The following is a 20,136-nucleotide window of genomic DNA, read 5'->3' as shown; positions in this document are numbered from 1 at the left end:
ATCTTCCCTTAATTGATATAAATTAAAAGATATAAAAAAGATATAAAAATATTGATATAAATTTATAAGTCAAGGGATAAATCAAATTCCAAGTTTTCGCTCAATTTTTCTGCTGTGAACCGATAAAACGCCAATTCCTACTATTCATACCGAGGTCACAACACGTTCACCACATTCTTAGGTAAATACCGCAATCTGTGTAGGACATAGTTAATTTTTGTAATGCAATCGCTGTATGGCTACTGTGCCGTACGTGGTTTATGATCTTAACCAACTGCCTACATATGTATATCGTGTTGCAATGTCGCGCCGAGAATTAATGGAACTCACCTCGTTATTACGGCATCGTTTCGTGTAGGTCGTGATTATCGCATAAACGATCATAGTTATTACCGATTTAAACAATACAATTCGGAGACATTTCTGAATATTAACCTTTATTCACTCCGCGAATTTTATGCATTCATGAGATGCATAAAACTCAATAGATTTCTCACTGATTTTCGGGTCACATAATTCACATAATTGATGCCATACAGTTTAAATCAGAATGACTTTTCAAAAAATGCACTAAACGACTTCAGTCTTTCTGCCAAACCAGAAGAATTAGTTTACTAGATGATGTGGTATACAAATTTTAGAAAACTTGAGTTTGGTCGAAACCATTGAAAAAAAGACAAAATTGCTTTCTAAACTTGTTTATCTGCGCCTGTAACGAAAATTTAAAAATGTGGTTCGTAAATTCATATAAATTACAGAGATGGTGAAAATGTCATCGAAATTGGTTAATTGCTTTACGAGTAATAAACGATTAAAAATGGTGACATTATTATTATGACATTAAGCCTAGCAGGTAGAGAAACTTTAAGTTAGGAATATTTTTTGTAGGTGAAAAATTCTCACAAAATTATTTATTGATGTTTGTATATTTAATTTTAATATTCCGTATTCCGTTTGTTTGTATATTTATTTTTAATATTTTTTTTTATTTTTATATTTTATTGTCTTTATCACAATTGTGAAAAAAATATATGACATCAAGGAGGTAAATTCGAATATTTTCGTTTTTCTTCCATCTGAATATCTTAATTAACAACCGAGAAAAAAAATGATACAGTTAAGGGTATTTACTCTCATATTACCCTTAAATGAAGGGTTAGCGACTTAAAATTTTGGGTGATTATCTTTCAACCTAAAACCATTATTTTCCACACAATACCAATAAAAATTGTGGCCGGGGCCGCTGGACCATTCTTATCCTGCTAGAACCTTTCTTAAGTACTGCTGTCGAAATAGGTTTTCAATTTGATAATTATATTTATATACGTTCATAAACATTTTATTACAGAAATCGTTAACACGTATGAAAAAGGGTATCTGGAAGTATTTCAGCACGCATAGTTAACCATTTTTTAAAGGGTGGGGGGAGAGAGGAAGTCTTTCTAAAAAAAAGTGCATTTTGAAACATTTTTTACACAGCTTGGTAGACACAATAACACTATACAACTATCGTTTAAACTTTTTATTAATAACATTTGTTACTCTTGAGATATTTCACGAAAAAGAAAATATTGTAATTTTTTCATGGGTTGATTTCGCCCCTTTAATGCGAGAAGTAGCAGGAAAAATATGGTTGTATTAGGCATAATTTACTCTACTTGTGTGCAAAGTTTCATAGTTTTTTGAATTTACAGGTATGATAACTTCCCTTGTAAGAATCGAATCACAGAACTGTATGGAAAGGAACGATGCAGCATTTTCAGTTACTGTCAAGCATTCAATGCAGTCAGAAGTGTATATTCATTCTGAGAGAAGAGAGTTATATATCTATTTTCTATTTTATAAATATACATCTAATTACAATGCAAAATCTGAAAAAAGCTGATCACTATCCATCAGAAAAATTGACTTTATATTGTTGAAGGAATATTGTAAATGAAAGTTAATATTAATATTGTTACAGATGGAAATGCGTATTTTTGTTTCTAACTGCAGAATTCATGTATGCGAAATTGACACGGAATGAGATGGGAAATATTGTAAGAGATTAGTGGAGGATGGCTACTGCTAGTCATTCTGATGCGAAAATTGTGTATACCACAAAGAGTAAACACCCGAATCTCGTTGACTTTGGCGACTACGCGATAGCGTTTGTTGCATCTCAAGCCAATAGCGTGTAAAGATAGTCACAATGTGTCTATCTTAGGCCGCAAAAACACCTCAATTTGGAGAACTTTCTCACCTGAAGGGTTTCTAGCGAGCACGGAAAACCCGAAAGGTGGATCCGGGGCCGCCAGGCTACAAAGGGTCGCGAGGTTCGGGTAAAAGGAAATATGATTGTAAATTAAAGCGATTAGCCGTCTGGTGAAAGTCATTGCGCATGTGGCATGCAAGGATGAGCCCAGAATTTGTATACCTGGGACGACGGTTTAAAATAAACAGTACAAAGCGACAGCTTTAGCCTTTTCCACGAATCTCAGTTTAGTTGATAAAAGTAGGGGAACAGTATGTAAAGCGCGCGAGCGAACGTTCAGTTGTTGTCCATTCGTCATCGAACCACTACGCAAATCCGAATTTGTTAAACGGGTGAAAATAAAGTTGTGTTCATATACAAATATCGTTGGTATAATTCCTCAACAAACTTATAATTTATCAGCTTGAATGAGCTATGTTCGATAATGGTCGACCCAGTAGTTTTTGAGTTACCTTGCTCAGAGATTTAGAAATCGATGTTTCGAACTCTGTAGCATCGCACTAGGATAAGCGACCCAATTACTGTGCCGATATTAATTATACTTATTTTTAAAACATAATGAATATTAAAAGAGAGATATTAAATTTTTCATTAAAATCAGTTAATATATATGGTATATATTTCTTTTTTAGTATTCCTTATGTTTTAAACATAAGTATAATTAACATAGGCACAGTAATTGGTACCCCTACTGTAATTTCGTGTAATGTGATATTAATTTTATGGTTTCTTCTATAATATTGTGGCGGACCCCTTGGAGAAGGGTTGATCGGACCCAGGTAGGAGCGTCGTCTGCGGGTTGGGACCTTGGACGCACTTGGTCACCAGGCCCAAGCTCTTCCCGAGCGCACACTTAGTCGCCGGAAGTCTGTTCCTACCTGGGGTGCACATTTGGCGACCAGGTTCGGGGTTTTTCCTTGGCGTGCACATTTGGCCGCCAACCCTTGACTTTCGCCAGGACACGGATGTTCGATGCAAGGACACGAACTTTCTCCAAGGGGCACGTACAGGAAGCGACATCCCCACTCCAGAAGTTTGCTTGTTCGAAGGAAATTCCTGGAGGCGCGGGGAATAGATATAAGCGCGGATTCTGACGGATGACAGGGTCAGTTCAGGCCATGTTCAAGTCAGTCAGTCAGTTGTAGTCATCTGTCCGCGCATAGCACGTTCCGTACCGTCGGCATTTTATTTCGTTCGTTATCTCGTTATTTCGTTGTTTCTTTTGTTCTTGTTACGTTGTTTAGTTTTTGTTGTTTTTATTAATAAATGGTTATCGTTGTATTGGGTGAATCCTTTACTTAGCACCCAAACTACGACACATACCAAAATATCATTAAATGTAAAAACGCTTAAAAATGACAATCTTATAAATGAAGATTGTGAACGATCAAAAAATTCAATTTTTACAGTAATATAGTCAAGATTCTTCTAATTCATTGACAGAATATGTTGTTCACAATAATGCTTGCTTTGATTAATAAGTTTATTTGGAAAAAATTGTGTGTTACTGTTAAAAATCGTAAATTTCATATGTAACAGCCTAATGTCAGAATTCTATCAAGCTTGGTGGTACATTGTCGGTTTCTAATACACACATACCTCCAAATCTCAACTATAACTATATTATAAATAGCAAATGTTTGGCTGCTATTAGCAAAAAGACAACGCCAAATTATATATTACAATAAAATAGCTTTTATAGGTAAATATTTTAATGCTTATTATTTATATATTATATTAAATAAAATCAACAGATTTTTATATGCTTTTGATAGTAATACATACTACCCCTGGCAGAAAATATTCGATCAAAATCGTGAACATAATTTTAAACAAATTATTTGTGCGTATATTAAATATGAATAATAGCGCGGTAAATATAATTTACAAATATGATACAAGAAAAATAGCAATAACTGATGAATTGTTTTGCTTTTACCAAATAAAAAATAATACATTATCTACATCTATGAGAAAATTGTAAGGAAATTTAAATATCATAACAAAGCAATAGAACATTGATTAATATTCTGAACAATGAAGATGATAATATACATTGCCACAGAAATGTTCTGAATGCCTGGAATCGATTTAACTAATCCTTAAATCGGTGTCTAATTTGCTCATTCTGTACAGTATGAACAAAAAAAAAACTACATTAATATTTTCTTTATATACGACAGGCTTTATCACTACATTTATTTTGATCATTAATGGACATATTTTTCGCATTAAAAATATGAATAATTATAATGTATAGACACTTGACGTATAGACACGTATAGACGCCCAAGGTAGTAAATATTATTACTAGATATCTAAAACATATTCACTAATATTTCGCAAATAACGGAATACGATGTTCGAAACGGAGGTGAAATCGCTTTAATTTCAAAACTTCAACTACGGCCCAGATTCCCGTTGTCCAATTGAGTTCGCTACAAAATTAACGCCTTATTGCACAAGTGCGTGTTTTAATCATGTTTTTTTTTTGTGATGATTTCACATTGTGTTCTTAGGCGCGATTTTGTAAAAGAAATCTTACACAACGCAAAATCTGTATCATTTGATTATGCGAGCATCTGTCACATTTTTGACAATTTAAATATTATTTTGTAATTTGAAGCATTCACTTTTTCACTAAAAAATTTCAACACTTACAAGTTTATTTCTTGTATGTTTTCCAACGACTCTTTGTAAAATAATTTTGCAGCGTTTCAAAAACAACTTATGTCGCCATAAGTGATTTAGTACTTTTCTGTAGGGACTAACGAGTAGTGCATTAAAAAATATACAATTCCATTTCAGAAAACCAAGTTGACCTTCACATGACCTTTACGCGTCTACGTAGAAAAAAGATATCAACAGTTTCAGAGATATTAAACATATTCTGAAATCGTGTATAGGAATAAATTTCAGTTGCAATGTGAAAATAAATAAAAATCGTGCAAATTTGAATATGTGCAATCCTTTTTGTCCCGGAGAGTATGTGTGATTACAAGATCCAAAGTGTTAGCATCATCTTTCTCTTAACAACAGATACAAACTGAGCAGTTACATATACATTTAACATCACGAAATGAAAAGGCGAGATATGTATGTAGATTGAAAACAAAAAAATGTTCAGTTTGAAAGAGAACTTATCACATAACTACGTGTATACCCTGCTCACCCATTTTGAACCAAACGTACGAATAAATTAGACGAAAAAGTTGGAAACCATATCGAGACGTTCATCTCACTTCGTAGTATAAATTCTTTAGAAATTACGGAAGCACGCAGTGTGTGCAATATAATTAGAAATCAACCGGAAGCACTGATCACCATGCAATGATGTAATAACCAAGTAGAGCTACATCTAGAAAACAGAAAGCATTCGCCGATACGTCTTCCCTCGAAACCTTTATTCTCGGTCATAAAACCGTAGATCATCCTATAACATTTTTACAGCCCTTTAAACTAAGGTACACAGTGCAGCTTATCAGGCCGATTTTTAGGTAGGATATTATGCGTAATCATAAGCTATATTCGTTACACGATGTAATCTATGCATTGCTTCTGTTCTTTCGTTAAACTCCAGTAACTTCTAATTGCAAACATGTGTGCATAGTGAATTATTCATCGATTACTATCAACTAAGTACTTTCGGAAGCGAGTCAGCGCAAATCGTGGAGTTTGCAACGGTTCAGAAGTTATCGCAATTTTAATTATTTTCTTATCCGTCTTTTCGTATTAAGGAAAAAGACATTTGAATGATAAACTCTCATAAAAGCAAAGTACTCGTTCTAATCCATCAAAAGAACCCCAAGAATTGTTCATTTTGTCACACAAACGCGTGCAACTAATAACACGAATACCCGCCGATTTAAACGTCGAGGAATTTGTAATGTTCAGATATTCGATAAAGCATAGTCTCGCGTGTACCCTGCAATTACGATCGTACGAGATGCTTTCAAGTAGCCAAAGATAAGTTTCGCGATTGCATGCCAAGTTTTTGCTAGTCAGGGTTGAACAATTCTATAACGATAAAAAGCTTGGGTCGCAGACTTTTGTGCAGAGCATGAAATAGAGTAAGATCAGACTATTTTTAAATTCCACGGACATTTAATTAAAATAATCAACAAAATGCGAACAATTTTTCTTAAATACAAGTTCTGAAATACCAATTTCCGTGTTCAGTTATTTCTTTCAAAGGGTGTAGCCGGAGAAGGAGGTCAAAAGTACTACCAAACAAAATTGAATTTGCAATAGGCTATTTTCGATAGTTTATCCAAAGAAAATACTTTGTACCAATTTTCAACCCTACAGGTCGACATGGGGGGTATTAACGGGGTGACAAAGAAAATCAGGTTTTTCCGTAATTTCTCTTATCCTCTTGAATTGAAAATTCTGAAAAGAATCGGACATATTGTAGCTATTAAAATGCACATCTATGAATTTTTCAGAATTTTTAGCTCCGAAACCGAATTTTAAAAAATAGAAAAATTTTTAAATGCCGAATTCTCGTTATGATTGTTAACATATAATTTTTTCAGATTTTTCAAAGTGGGAGCACATTGTACCATGTTCATATGACTCATATAATTAATTTCTTAGATGGATATTACATATATCAAATTCTAAATAATATGCTTGTATTTCCATGAAAGAGTTCTTACCCCTCTGGTGCATTATATTAGGCAGGTCAGACGCTAAGAGTGTATAAACGCTAAATACAAAAACAGGGTAACCAAATTCTGCCGACAGAATTTTATACACCCTCAGCGTCTGACCTGTCTAGTATAACCTGACTCTTAGTCTTCGTCGCTGTCATCATTGATTACTGAGTGTATTTCTTTAGTAGAAAAAAGTTTAATGAGAATTTCTGTCGGCCTTACAATTTGTGAAAGATATCGAGCATGCGATAACTAATAAATTATCGCAGTTATACGGGACCAACACCCAATGGTGCGATTACCATTTGCACCGTCACAGTAATAACGTTTGAATCCAGCACAACCTGTTGCACTAGATGTATATTCTATGATTTTTTTTTTAACTATATGATCCCATCTTGAAAAATCTGAATAAAATTATATGTTCATAACCATAACGAGATGCTAAATCTGTAAAAATATAAATTTCGTATTCCATAACTTCTACAAGAAATCGGTATTTCAAAAGTTTTTTTATTTTTTAAAATTAGGTTTTGAAGCTAACAATTCTGAAAAAATTCATAGATATGCATTCTAATAGCTAAAGTATGCCTGATTTTTTCAGAATTTTCGATTCAAAACGATAAGAGAAATTACGGAAAAACCTGATTTTCTTTGTCACCCCGTTACTACGCCCCATGTCGACATATAGGGTTGAAAATTGACATAAAGTATTTTCTTTGTTATAAACTCAATAGTTGTATTATAAACTCAATTTGTCTTCGGGGCACTTTTGACTTCCTTATCCGGCTGCACTATTTGTTTTCACTGTATATAGACACTAGAATAAATTCGTCTATTCTTAAATAAAAATTGCGTCGTAGTGAGCATCGTGCACGTATGTAGAGTGTTTTGTATGTAGAATGTAAAATTAAATTTTCTTAAAGTACTGTATAAAAATAAAAATCTATTCATGTTTTTTAATTTTGTACTAATTTCATGTTCATTGCCATGCACTCTACAATAAAATTATTATTGCTCAAACTTATTGTTTCATCGAACAACATTACTTTCGTATAAAAGAAGATTGTTTCATTTGAACAATTTTATAAATATTAATATTGAATACAAATTTTAGGAATTTACTTGGAATTCTGTAAATATTTGCAAAGCTTCCTTGGCTAACATCTAATAATAACTTGTTATTGCTAAATATATAATAGTGCAAGACTTCAGGATGCCGATTCATAGAAAATTAAATTGCAAATTCATTAAAAACGGATACGATTCACATATGTATTTGTCTACTGTATTTGGACAACATTATTTGGATAATCGAATTCTCCGTTAATTGTTCAGTCCATTGATCACTGTTTTGCGTTATCTTTCACGATTTTCTTACATAATATTCTGTCTTTTGTTTACCCGATGATAACGCGATTTTAATGGAGCAATGGAACTTTTGGAATTACTTACCCCAAATACAACATATCTCACAATCAGATCTTATTACCTCCCATTGACGTTCTTATGTGATGATTAACGTTATTGTGTCCTATATCGTGGCCACTGTCTTTATACGATACAAAAATACATAATATTCAACAATTTAACGCCGTTTTCATTTCAGTACTTCTTGTGCAAAAATTAACAACAAAGGGCCGTAAATATGAAACGGGTTATTCGTCTCAAAAACAGAGAATGTATTCTTGAAATAATCAAAATCTATTATAATAATAAGTGGGGAAAACAGGTAGCATCGAACATTTTAATATCTTTGCTCTTTTACTATAATAGAAAACAAAGCACAGCCATAGTCCATAGCACAGCTGTTTAGACACAAAAATAGCTGTACATGAAGCAGGTCAAGGTGAGAAAAAAATACGAAAATTTGTGTAATCAATAATGTTCAAGCATCGATACTTCATGTTTGTACTATTACTGTGATGTTTGTGCAGCAAAAGACTGAATAAAAGAGCAAAGAAAATTATGTCCAGGACTACATACTTATTGTTGAGTGGGTAAAAACAGCGGCTAGAGTATATTATTATATTTTTTGGTAACATTATTTTGAAAACGTGTTTGTTTTTATGAGTGAGTTAGTTTTTGGTATTTGTATTCTGAAAAAAAGATTTCATAATAATTAATGCATTGTACATGTTTCGCGTTTCATTTAACTGTCCGGGGCTACCTGCCTTTCTTCTAATTAACACTAGGTTTACGGGACCCATTAAAATGACCGTTCTAAGATTTTTAATTCACGATTATTGAGATTGTAACGATGCATGAATGAGGGATTATTCTTTGACTATACATATAGAAAGAACGGCTAAATTGTTATTTTTATAAAGTAATGTAAAATAGTCATTTCGAGTGTCCCGTAAAAGTAGTGTTAAAGAAGCTCAGTTTCTTTGAATAAGTAAAATTTGCAGCGTCGAGTGATCATCGTGCGGATAATACATGAAAATATGAGATAATGAAAGAAAAAGAGTATTTACCCGTAATTGTGCGCTACCAGGACGCACTTCTGCCCGGGCTTGAAAGCGTAGTGACACAAGACCGTGTCAAGATCCTTGAGGAGCTTGTTGAAGTGATAATCTCTGGACCGACTAGGTGCCGAACTCATGCCGTGTCCCAGCATATCCGGCGCGATGCAAGGATATCCCAGAGCGGAGAAATATCGAAGCTGATGTTCGAAGATTTCGGCAGACGACCCAAATCCATGAATGAATACGATCATCGGCTTCCGATTTCTCCTGAAGGTGACCAAATCGCAGGGATTCTGTTCGTAGCCGGCCGAGGACGTTTCCTCGATGTCCGGCCACATCTTTTTGCAATCTTCGAGTTCGATGGAAGCCTCTTTCTTCACCTGGAGTGCCGGCACTTTTTCATTCACGTTACTCTTTTCCACAGACTCGTTGGACTCGGTCGGATTCACGCACAACTTTCCCCAAAGCTTCGACATTGCGTTACCCTTCTTGTGCCTCAAGGACGGCTCGTTGCCGTTGTCCTTGAATTCCAACCGGAGATTCTCGAAACTGGGCTCGTTAACAATTTCCTCTAGCTCCTTGAGATCCACCGCTGGCTCTCTACCCTCAAGATTATCCGTCGAGATATCGATTCCCTCAGCGGTTTGAACGCTCGGATCCTGCGGCTCGCCGCTTTCCGCATCATTCTTCCCAGTGACCTCCGATCTCTCTGCGCCTCCATCGTTGCTCAGCTGCTTGCCACTTCTCGGAATCACCTCCTCATCCGTTCTCTTTGTCGGCTGGCCCTGAGGATCGTTGTCCTGGCCACCTGTGCTGCACAAGTCCTCCCAACTGTTCCTCAGAGGCAACGATCTGCCAAGTTTCTCATCGATTATTTTCAGCAGAGATTGTTCCAGACTAGGCTCCTGATCCGGTTGGAACTCAATCGTTTCGACGCTGTTTATCCCCGAATCGATGCAATCCAATTGTTCTAGAGTGACTTCCCTGTCGGCTGATCGACGCAAATAGAAATCCAAGGAATCCGGATCGATCGAAGAACCGATGAACCCGCGATTAACGTACCCCTCCCCGTTACTTAATATTTCGTTCTTACATTCAGATTCCTTCTGCGATTTGCCAATCCTGTCTGGGTGGAAGGAAAAGCTTATATCGTTGAACGATTTTTCGTTACCGATATACCTTTCGCTCGCCGATTTCCTTTCATCGGAGGCCTCTTTATTTTCGTCTGATCGCGACGTGGAATCCTTCTTCTTTTTCAAATCCGATGCATCTTTGATCAGGGTGTCTTCAGCGCCGGCGATGTATTTTACTGTATCATCGAGAATCTCTTCGAGGAGCACGTTAATATACTTCTCTAAATCCTTCACGATCTTATTTTTAATCGTTTGTTCATCCACCTGTTGATCGTTCGCGATTGTTTTTTCGATGCTCGCGGCGGTCGCGTCGTTTTCATCTGCTTTTGGCTGTTGATTTTCAGGTACTTTCAGCCTCTGCAAATTTATCGACACTCTCTGTTCCAACTCCTCGATCGCTCGCTCATTCTTGTCAGCTTCGCAGAGACTTGTTCTAATTCTATTCAACTCCGCGGATAGAATTTGCTCCTCGGTTGTGCTCAAGCGACGAGACTGTCGAAAAGAACACCTACAGTTTCCAGACGAGTGCGGCCTCCTCGACCAACGAGTGAAGAAATTATCTGCGATGGATTCAGGTCTGTCGTTGGTGTTCTCGTAGTACCAGCCGCTCTTCAAGGTCGGCCTCAAGACTCTCAAAGTTCGACGTGGTCCAACGATGAAAAAGTCGCAGTCGGGAAGCTCTACCCTGCCCGGACCTACTCGATTTCTATTTCTCCAGTGCTCGAAGAATTTGGCATACCAGGGTGCCTCTGGTACCGCTTCTTCTTCCTCCGCAGCCATATTTAGAAGACAATTCGCAACTTTTAACGATCATAAAAATCGATCGTTTCAAAGGTGTTCTCAGCAATCTCAGTACTTTGCACACTCCTTTCGCACAAAAAATTGTGAAAATATCTTGGCGACGTGTTCTCATCGATGAAGACAAAAATTTAGAATCTTTTTTTCTTACAAAATGCCGACACACAATTGCAAACTTTTCTCTGCCTACACACTACCTGCATATTCTGAGATTTACTACTGTTGCTGCTTTTTTTACAAAGACGAATTTCAATACTCGCGTGTACGGATATAACAGCACTGCGGTCTTTAAAGCTTTCACTCTAGCTGCAGTTTACTCAATGTGGAAGTTTTTCATGTAATTTGAAAAATATTTTCTAACAACTTGCCACCGTTCTCTCGAGCGTGAATCTTGTTCGATCCAACAAAATATTCTCTAAAAATACGTTATTAAGAAAATATAGAAATGTCTTTCGTAAATGTGAAAGTAATCTTCAATATGTTTCAGTCTTCAGCTTTGATGCATTTCTTCTTCTCGCGAAACCAAATACGTATGTGTTGAATGATACGTACAATCTTGTGAAAATGAGATTCTATCTTCCTCTTATCGTTTCCGTTGTTTCTACATGATTATTTGAAGCGTTGTACATTAACGTGCCATTGCTTCCAGTATATTTGTACAATTTCTTTTTGCCGACCGCGTTCCACTGGTGTGCATTCGTAGCCTTGCAACACTTTTCCCGCAGTTCCTGCAATCGTTGCTTGGTCAGTCGCGATTTCCCCGTGAAATACGAAAGTAACATTTCGCGTGGCTCCCTGTATTAAGTAGTTCACGGATCGGCGAATCACCGATGGTCGTTCCACTGCTGAAGCATGTAATTGCTATCTTCGACACTTCAACCTACGGACAACAAGTTTAATTAGAATTTTTCCACCATATTCAAAACAATAATAATAATAATAATAATAATAATAATATATCACTCTGCAGTCAGCTTTTATTACTAATAAATCTATATCTATATATATTGTAAATGTATACATATTTATTTATTTATTGTATTTGAATGCCAAAACAAAGGAACCTTTTTAGGTTAACAAGAAAAATATTATCATAATTTTGTTTGAAAAACATTTCACACCTAACATATTGTTTTAAACTTGATTTAAATAAGAAATTAGTGCTTTGTTAGGTATCCTAGGCTACTTTCCACAGTATACATACATACATATGTATGTATGTAATCGGGTCCGATGCACCTGGGAAAACATTAAGTAACGCTCTATGATTTTGAAAAACGATTACTTCTCACGAACTTTACTTACATTGTACAATGTGACTACATATGTGTATGTAATTATCTTTGCATCGATCTCACCAGTGTTAAATCAGGTTTGATTTTTGTCCATTCTTCGATTAAAACTTTTCTAAAATTATTTTTATTTGAAACTGTGTTTGCTTGTCCACATTTTTAATTCGTTTCAACATGTTCAATTGTATGAAGGTCAGGTGATTGGCAATGGGTATTGCATAATGACTATTGGATAGTTATAACGCGGCCAAATTTTGCCAATATGCAAAGTGTACTTGGAATTGTTGTCATTATAAAATTTAAAACAAATATTATATAATAATAAATGATAATTAAATAATAATAAATATTAAATTATATTAATATTATTCTAAAATTCCTAATTCTTAGGCAATGTCTTTTAATTTTTTTTTAAATATTTAAATGGTCATATTTATTCATAGAGCCCTTAATAAATTCTAAATTTTCCACACCGGCTGCAAATATGCACCCCACACCATTACCGACCCGTCCCTATATTTAATAGTTGAATTTAAATTTTGTTTTCTAAATTCTTGTTCAGTACTCACACTTCTATCAACAAACTGCTATCTCTCGTGATAACTTTCACCATTTTCAAATTTTTTTATTACAATTTGTTGCTCTTCTACTGTCATTTGCTTAATCTTTACCACTTCTTCGCTATATTTTTTAATCTTATCAATACGCGAGGCTTACGAACGAACAAAAGCAATGTGATCTTCTTTTGTTTAAAATTTTTCACTTGTTTTGAGGCAATTCCCTAGGGGAATACTAAGAAAATGTATACTGTCCGATTTTAGCTTTGATACAGTCATCAGACTAAATTATAGTAACTTTTTATATGCAGAGTGTACTCGTCAAATTGTGTCACTATTTTCTAGGCATTTATGGTAGTGTAATTAAAAAATGTTTCAGACAACATTTTATCAGTACTTGGTGGGCTACGTGTTCGCACATTCTCAAATTTCAAAAGAAAGAAGTGACCTTAATATCGAAAATTTTTTGCAAAAGTTATTTTAATAAAAAATTATTTCTTACAAAATAAATCAGGTTACATCAAGTATTCGAACTGCGACCCATCTTCAACGATACAGCTGTTGCTATTGTTTCCGCTATTGTTTCTGAATTACGAGACCCGTCACAATTACAGGTTCAAAATGTTTGAATTCACGACTGTTAAGATTGTAGAGATGCCTTTATGGGGAATTTATTACATTCCTTTATTTCTTTGAACGCATATTATAATAAAAGCCGCTAAAAATCTAAATAAATGAACTCTCGTCATTCTTATAAAATAATTTAAAATGCTAATCGCTTATGGCTTATGGTTTTTTCCTTCTATGTACTTCGTCCATCAAATTCGCAAGGTGATGTCAGAGAATTTCAATATTAGATAGTATTTTGTTAATTCTTACGATGATGTTCTAAAACTAAAAAAGAGCTAGAATATTTTTATTGAAATAGCTATCTTAACACTATGACGTCCGGTGGCTCCACGTTGGTGCCATGCGAAAAATATCGGGTAAGTGCGGGTGGCTCTACACCGGCACGACACGAAAAAATCTAGATTATACGTGCGGACGGCATAGTGTTAATTATATGAAGATTCGTGAAAAGAATTTATTTCTATACCTACTACATTCTGAATTTATAATATATTACGCGCATGGCATTAATAATGAAAATATCCTTTTTGCGGGAACTTCTCATTTTCTGTTTTCATTTGAAGAAATCAGCCGTTTTTTGCATCGTATTGTGACTGGCGACGAAAAGTGGACATATTGCAATAATCCCAAACGAAGGAAATCCATTTGCAACCCAGGAAAACCATACACATCTCGCCAAAGAAGGATATTGACAAGAAGGGAAGAAGGTAATGCACTGTATATGGTGGGACCAGAAGGGTGTAGTGTACCATGAGCTATTGAAACAGAGCCAAACCATCACTGCCGAACTTTATGAACCACAGTTGAAGAATAAGCGGCCGAAATGTGCAAAGAGTCATGACAAAGTGATCTTCCAGCACGATAACGCTCGGCCACATGTTGGAAAGATTGTGAAGGCCACCTTGGAAACACTTTGCTGAGACGTTTTACCTCACCCGTCGTATTCACCAGATATTGCTCCATCCGATTATCACCTATTCAGATCGATGGTGCACGGGCTTTCGGACCAGCACTTCAACAATTATGAAGAAATAGAGAAATGGCTCAATGAATGGGTCGCTTCAAAAGACGAGGCGTTTTTCCGTCAGGGCATACAACAACTGCCAGACATGTGGGATAAAATAATAGCAAGCGATGGTAAATACTTCGATTTTTCATGTTTTTTCACCATAAAATCTTTTGTGGAAGAGAATAAACGGACCGAATTAATTCACACACATAATATATATTATACAGGATGTTTCACCTAACTCGAGCATCTAAGATATCTCGCTTGTTTTTTATAATGGAAAACAATGTCAGAGGAAAACATTAGTTGCTTCAGAGGGGCAAATATTATGATAGGCAAAAATATTTGTTCAAGGTTATATTTTTTGAGATGTCAAGGTCACCGAAGTTTTTTTAGATGGAATGATATGTCACGACGAATCCAACGACTTGTAATACTATGACCTTCACGTTACCTTGAGTACGAGAAATTCATAAAAGTAGGACACTTGATGTAAATAGTGAAATAACGATGACATGATCCCCCTAGGGTTGCAAGAAATATTCTTAAAACTTGACTAATGACTGTAAACACGCTCACGATAAATTGTAAACACTGATACAAATTCTTCTTGTTTCGGTGACTCTAATTAGTACGTTTCAGAAATTCATTGGGATTTATTCGATTGTGAAAGATAACGTTACTTCTCTGAAACTATGGTCTACAGAGATGCAGAAAAGATAGACATGTTTTTAGTTTATGACGAGGCAAAAAATAACTCAGTACAAGCATCTCAATTGTACGCAGAAAGATTCCCTGAGAGAAATCATTCTTCTCTACAAAATTTTGACCGCATAGTTCAATTGTTTTGTAAAAGAGGGAGTATTAAATCACTGAAAAGTAACGAACAAAGCTACTGGAGAAGATGACGAAACTTTTTTATTGGCCACAGTCAATATTGATCCTAGTACAAGTCGAAAAAGTGGACGTTCTTTAGGCATTTCCAAAGCAAGAGTGTGCCGAATATTGCAACGTCATAAATTTCATTCATACCATTTTTCCTTGCATCAGGAGCTTCATGGCAACGACTTTGAGAATCGTGTTGCTTTTTGTACACGGACATTGCAGCAAATACAAGGAAATGAATATTTTTTTTATGAAATTCTCTTTACTGACGAAGCCACTTTTTCTAACCATGGACAACTGAATATACATAATATGCATTATTGGTGCACTGAAAATCCAAAATGACCGACAAGTTGAACACCAGCGTCCAGGGAGTGTAAATGTATGGTGTGGAATCGTTGGTGATAATAAACTCATGGTCACGCGAAGGTCATAATATTGCAGGTCGTTGGATTCTTCTTGACCTCGGCTATCATATAGCGATAATAAAAATATATCATTCCATTTAAAAAAACTTCGGTGACCTTGAAATCTAAAAAAATATAACCTTGAACAAATTTTTTTTGCCTATCATAATATTTGCCCCTCTGAACCAACTAATGTTTTCCTTTGATATTTTCTTCTATCATAAGAAACAAGCGACATATTTTTGATGCTCGAGTTAGGTGAAACACTATGTAGTATGTAATATTTCATATACGCGTTGAAGTGTACAAGAGATTTTAATTTAAGTGTACATGCTACTCTCAAACTTTGTATATGTTGTTTACTTTACATTTGTTATGTTATTTACTGAAAAATACAGTTTGTACTGCCTCTGGGCTAGGGACATTTTGCGAAATTGTTTCTTTAACAATTTACATTAAAAATTCCAATCAGATTTTATTTTATACGTGCAATAGTTATCGTCTGACTTGTAATCCACAAAAAATTTATTTTAAGTGTTGGTAACTACAGTACTTTCTCTATTTATGTCGACAAGGCTTGGATGGTAAACGTCGCGGAATTATCCCCACTACCGCGGGGTATACCCCGTAAGGGGCCGCGAAGCTCGAGAGGCCTCGGACACCGAAGACTGGAAACATAACACAACTCGGGTGTATCGGTGTAAAACCACTACTACTCCAACAACAAAACTTTTTTATTTTTCATTATTTTTTTATGGGACTTATTATGAGCCATGTTGTTGACATATACCGATAATTCACTATATTCAAATCCAAATGTTCTTCAAACCATACAATCTAAAACTAATTCAACAAAAATATGCGATCTATCGCCATACTAAGTGAAATGATAAAAGGATTATTTTTTAACATAGAGTTATATGTAATCTCAAGCTGGTCGATGCAATATTTTCTCAATACCTGTGTGATGTGCTACCGTTTCATAAGATGTATGTGTGCAAAGATAAGTCGGAACAAAGAATATATTCTTACGACGCTTGGTGTACAAAGCACCCTGCATATCTACTCCGAATTTCTCCTTAAAATTTCAAGTGTGCTGATACTGACTAAGGGAAAGGGGAACACGTAGGAGATCGAAAAGTGAGCTTGACTTTGAGAATTTCTTTTTACTTCAACAAATGTTTATATAAAAAAAACAATTACTATAAAAGTTATGTCACACTTTTATCTACAGAATACTAAATTTTCGTTAAAAAATATCTAATAAATCTGGGGTGGCAACCATGTTTACGAGACGGATTTTCTTAATGGTAACCATCATATCTCAAAAACTACTGGATGAATTTCTTTGAAATGTTTTACAGGTATACTTGACGCAATTATCTAATTTTTTCATAGGAGTGTGGTCCTAAACATCACAACTTTTTTTAATAAATATAATACTATCATATTTTTGGCGCAAAAGACGACTTTTAGCTATTTGGCTATGACAAATACTAGTTTTTTGTGTCTACTTTAAGGAGAATTTTTCCTTTGTCGATTCAGATAAAATATAACAGAAATACAATAACAAAACGCAGACGCTTTCCTTAAAAAACCATTTCATAAACATAGTTGCCACCCTACTTCTATTGGATATTTTTTAACAAAAAAATATTTTGTGGATAAAAGTGCGACACAACTTATGTGCTAATTGTTTTTTTAATATGACCATTTGTTCAAATAAAGAAAATTCTCAAAATCAAGCTCACTTTTCGATCTCCTACGTTTATATCCCCCCCCCCCCCCCAGCCATAAAAATTTGATTTTTTGATGTTGGTAAAAAAAGAGTCCCTCTTAAAAACTATAAATAGCTTTGCTACGCACAAGATACCAAATAAACTAGAAAACTTGAAAAATAAATTTTCAGTATCCTATTTACTATCCTCAAATAAGAAATGAAGTTTCTGTTTCTTTCGTATTACATAGAGATTGGCATCTATAAAACGGGAACAAAAGATACTCACAATCAAAGAGTAAGTAGACATATTGAAGCAAATTGAGACAAGCATACATACATATGTATGTTTGTAAACGAACAGATAAATGATCAAGATGTAAAAAGTCGATACGGAAGAATTGGGGCACAAAAAATAAACACAAGCGATTGATAGGAAGTTTCTATTGACATAATTCTTCATACAAAGAGGTGCATACAAGACATATTAAATGTTCATAACAATTTCGAAAATTTTCAATTATTCTATTTTGATTTATATCATGAATCTGAATGGATCGTCTTAAAATCTGAAATTTTTTTATAGATATTCGATCATAAATTAGCATCTGTAGGTAAGTGAAAAGTACCATTTTTAACAGCACACGTTTTCTTTAACTGAACGTATTTCCATTGATGGCCATTCGGGCATTGTTCTCGGACTGGTTGAAATATAGTTTTCATACTTCCCGCGCGACGTAACTCCGTTTAATCGCGTGCGGAATTTGGTTCCCTGGATATTCCGATCAGGTTTTGTATATTTATGCTGCGCAACAGTGTAGTGATTGCTACAATTAAATGTCAGGTATACACGCGTCTCTTTTTCAACCGTATGCAAATCTGCTGATGGAAAGTTTGATACGCACGCTTCCGAAGTATTCCGATCCACAGAGTGACTGTACATCGACTACTTTATGCCTAGCATCCTCGATGGTCTATTACATGCAAGTTGTTCGAATGAATCAGTTCTTGTCACAGTAGCCGGTTAGTCATCGAGCTACGAACATCGGCTCAGAGAAAACATTTCCTTCTAAAACCGTAAAAATTTAGAATTCTATCTATAAAACGTAGAAATACGTAGAGAGACGTTTCACCAAAAAAACTTAATAAAATAAATATTTTCTGAGAAGCGACACGAACAGTGTTAACACGTTTAGACCTTTTGCAACTACACCATAGCGATACATACAATGAGATATGTTTCCTCATTTCGCTGGATACAAGTGCACCGTGACAACGAACGTTCTTACCGCACAAAAGTTCTCAGTGAAAAGACTCGTGCGGATGTCGGGCGTATAATTACGAAGTCCCTTCATTCTTCGCGAACGTGGTGCACAGTTCCGTTTAGTTGGTTTAGTAAACGCGTCGCGGTAAACATCCTATTATTATTATACTTGCCCTTTGAACCTTTGCTGTCGAGCGCGTTTTTTCTTTGGCGCGCGGAATACGGTCAGCACAGGTCTCCGGGAACCGTGATTGGTTGAAAGTCGACCGCAAGCTTTCTGAACCCTCAGTCTCGGGTACACACAGAAACCACTTGTTGCTTCTGTCAGTGACTCTCACCTCGTATCGCTGTCACTCAACACTCAGCAGTCGGTACGGAAAATTGTCTTCGGCACGGAACACGGGTCACCGAGACGTAGAGGGTCGGCACTCGTGGTCGCGCACAGTGCGTGTGCCGCATTAACGCGCGCATCAAACTGTCAATTGGCACTTCCTCTTGGTGCGGACTGTTCTCGCGAACGAAAAATCGGCAGTCGAGAACGTCGATCCGCGAACGGGGGCCCACTTTCACGAGATACGAAAGCTGCCCGACGGGGATACAAGTCGGAAATCCATGTTTACTGGCTCGGCTTTTTTCGGCTGATTATCTGCGGGAACACAAACCGGACGTGCACTGTTTCGACACGCTCGGACGCGTGTCAGTTTCCACGGCCGATCCCGGAGACGGTGGAAACATCCACGAGGAAACCGCGTTTACGAAGGCATAGAGAGATCCGAGATGTCTGTCGTTCTCGTTGCCGTTGACGTTGACGACGTCGATATCGATGTACACCGTGTCGCAGAACCGCGTCGACTGTATGCACGACGAGGTAGCGCGCATTTTCGTGGGCGTGGAGCGGTGAATTAAAACGGGAAAATTAAAGACGATTGACATTGAACCGCCGCACGTCAGGTCACGGCGGCCATTGCGCGTTCCGAGGCACACGCACGCCGCGCACACGAAACAGCGCCACCCCACTTCGAGGCTCGAGAACTCCTCTACCTATACATACACGGTGTCCCTAACAA

At 36.1% G+C, this 20,136-nt stretch overlaps 1 protein-coding gene across 1 annotated transcript in view; it reads right to left on the bottom strand.

Moving 5' to 3' along the window:
* Positions 1–20,136, bottom strand: part of LOC143358218 (uncharacterized) — a 25,968-nt gene extending 5,832 nt beyond the window's left edge. The window contains exons 1-2 of the mRNA XM_076795184.1: positions 19,243–20,136; positions 9,387–12,188 (exon numbers count right to left, since the gene is read on the bottom strand). Of these exons, the coding sequence (XP_076651299.1) occupies positions 9,387–11,290 (1,904 nt within the window). The 5' untranslated portion in view covers positions 11,291–12,188; positions 19,243–20,136. The remainder of the gene's footprint in view (positions 1–9,386; positions 12,189–19,242) is intronic.

The sequence above is a fragment of the Halictus rubicundus genome, chromosome 10, assembly GCF_050948215.1.
Source record: "Halictus rubicundus isolate RS-2024b chromosome 10, iyHalRubi1_principal, whole genome shotgun sequence".
Lineage (NCBI taxonomy): Eukaryota > Metazoa > Arthropoda > Insecta > Hymenoptera > Halictidae > Halictus > Halictus rubicundus.
The sequence above is the reverse complement of the archived record's forward strand: the minus strand, read 5'-3'. Positions and strand labels throughout refer to the sequence as shown.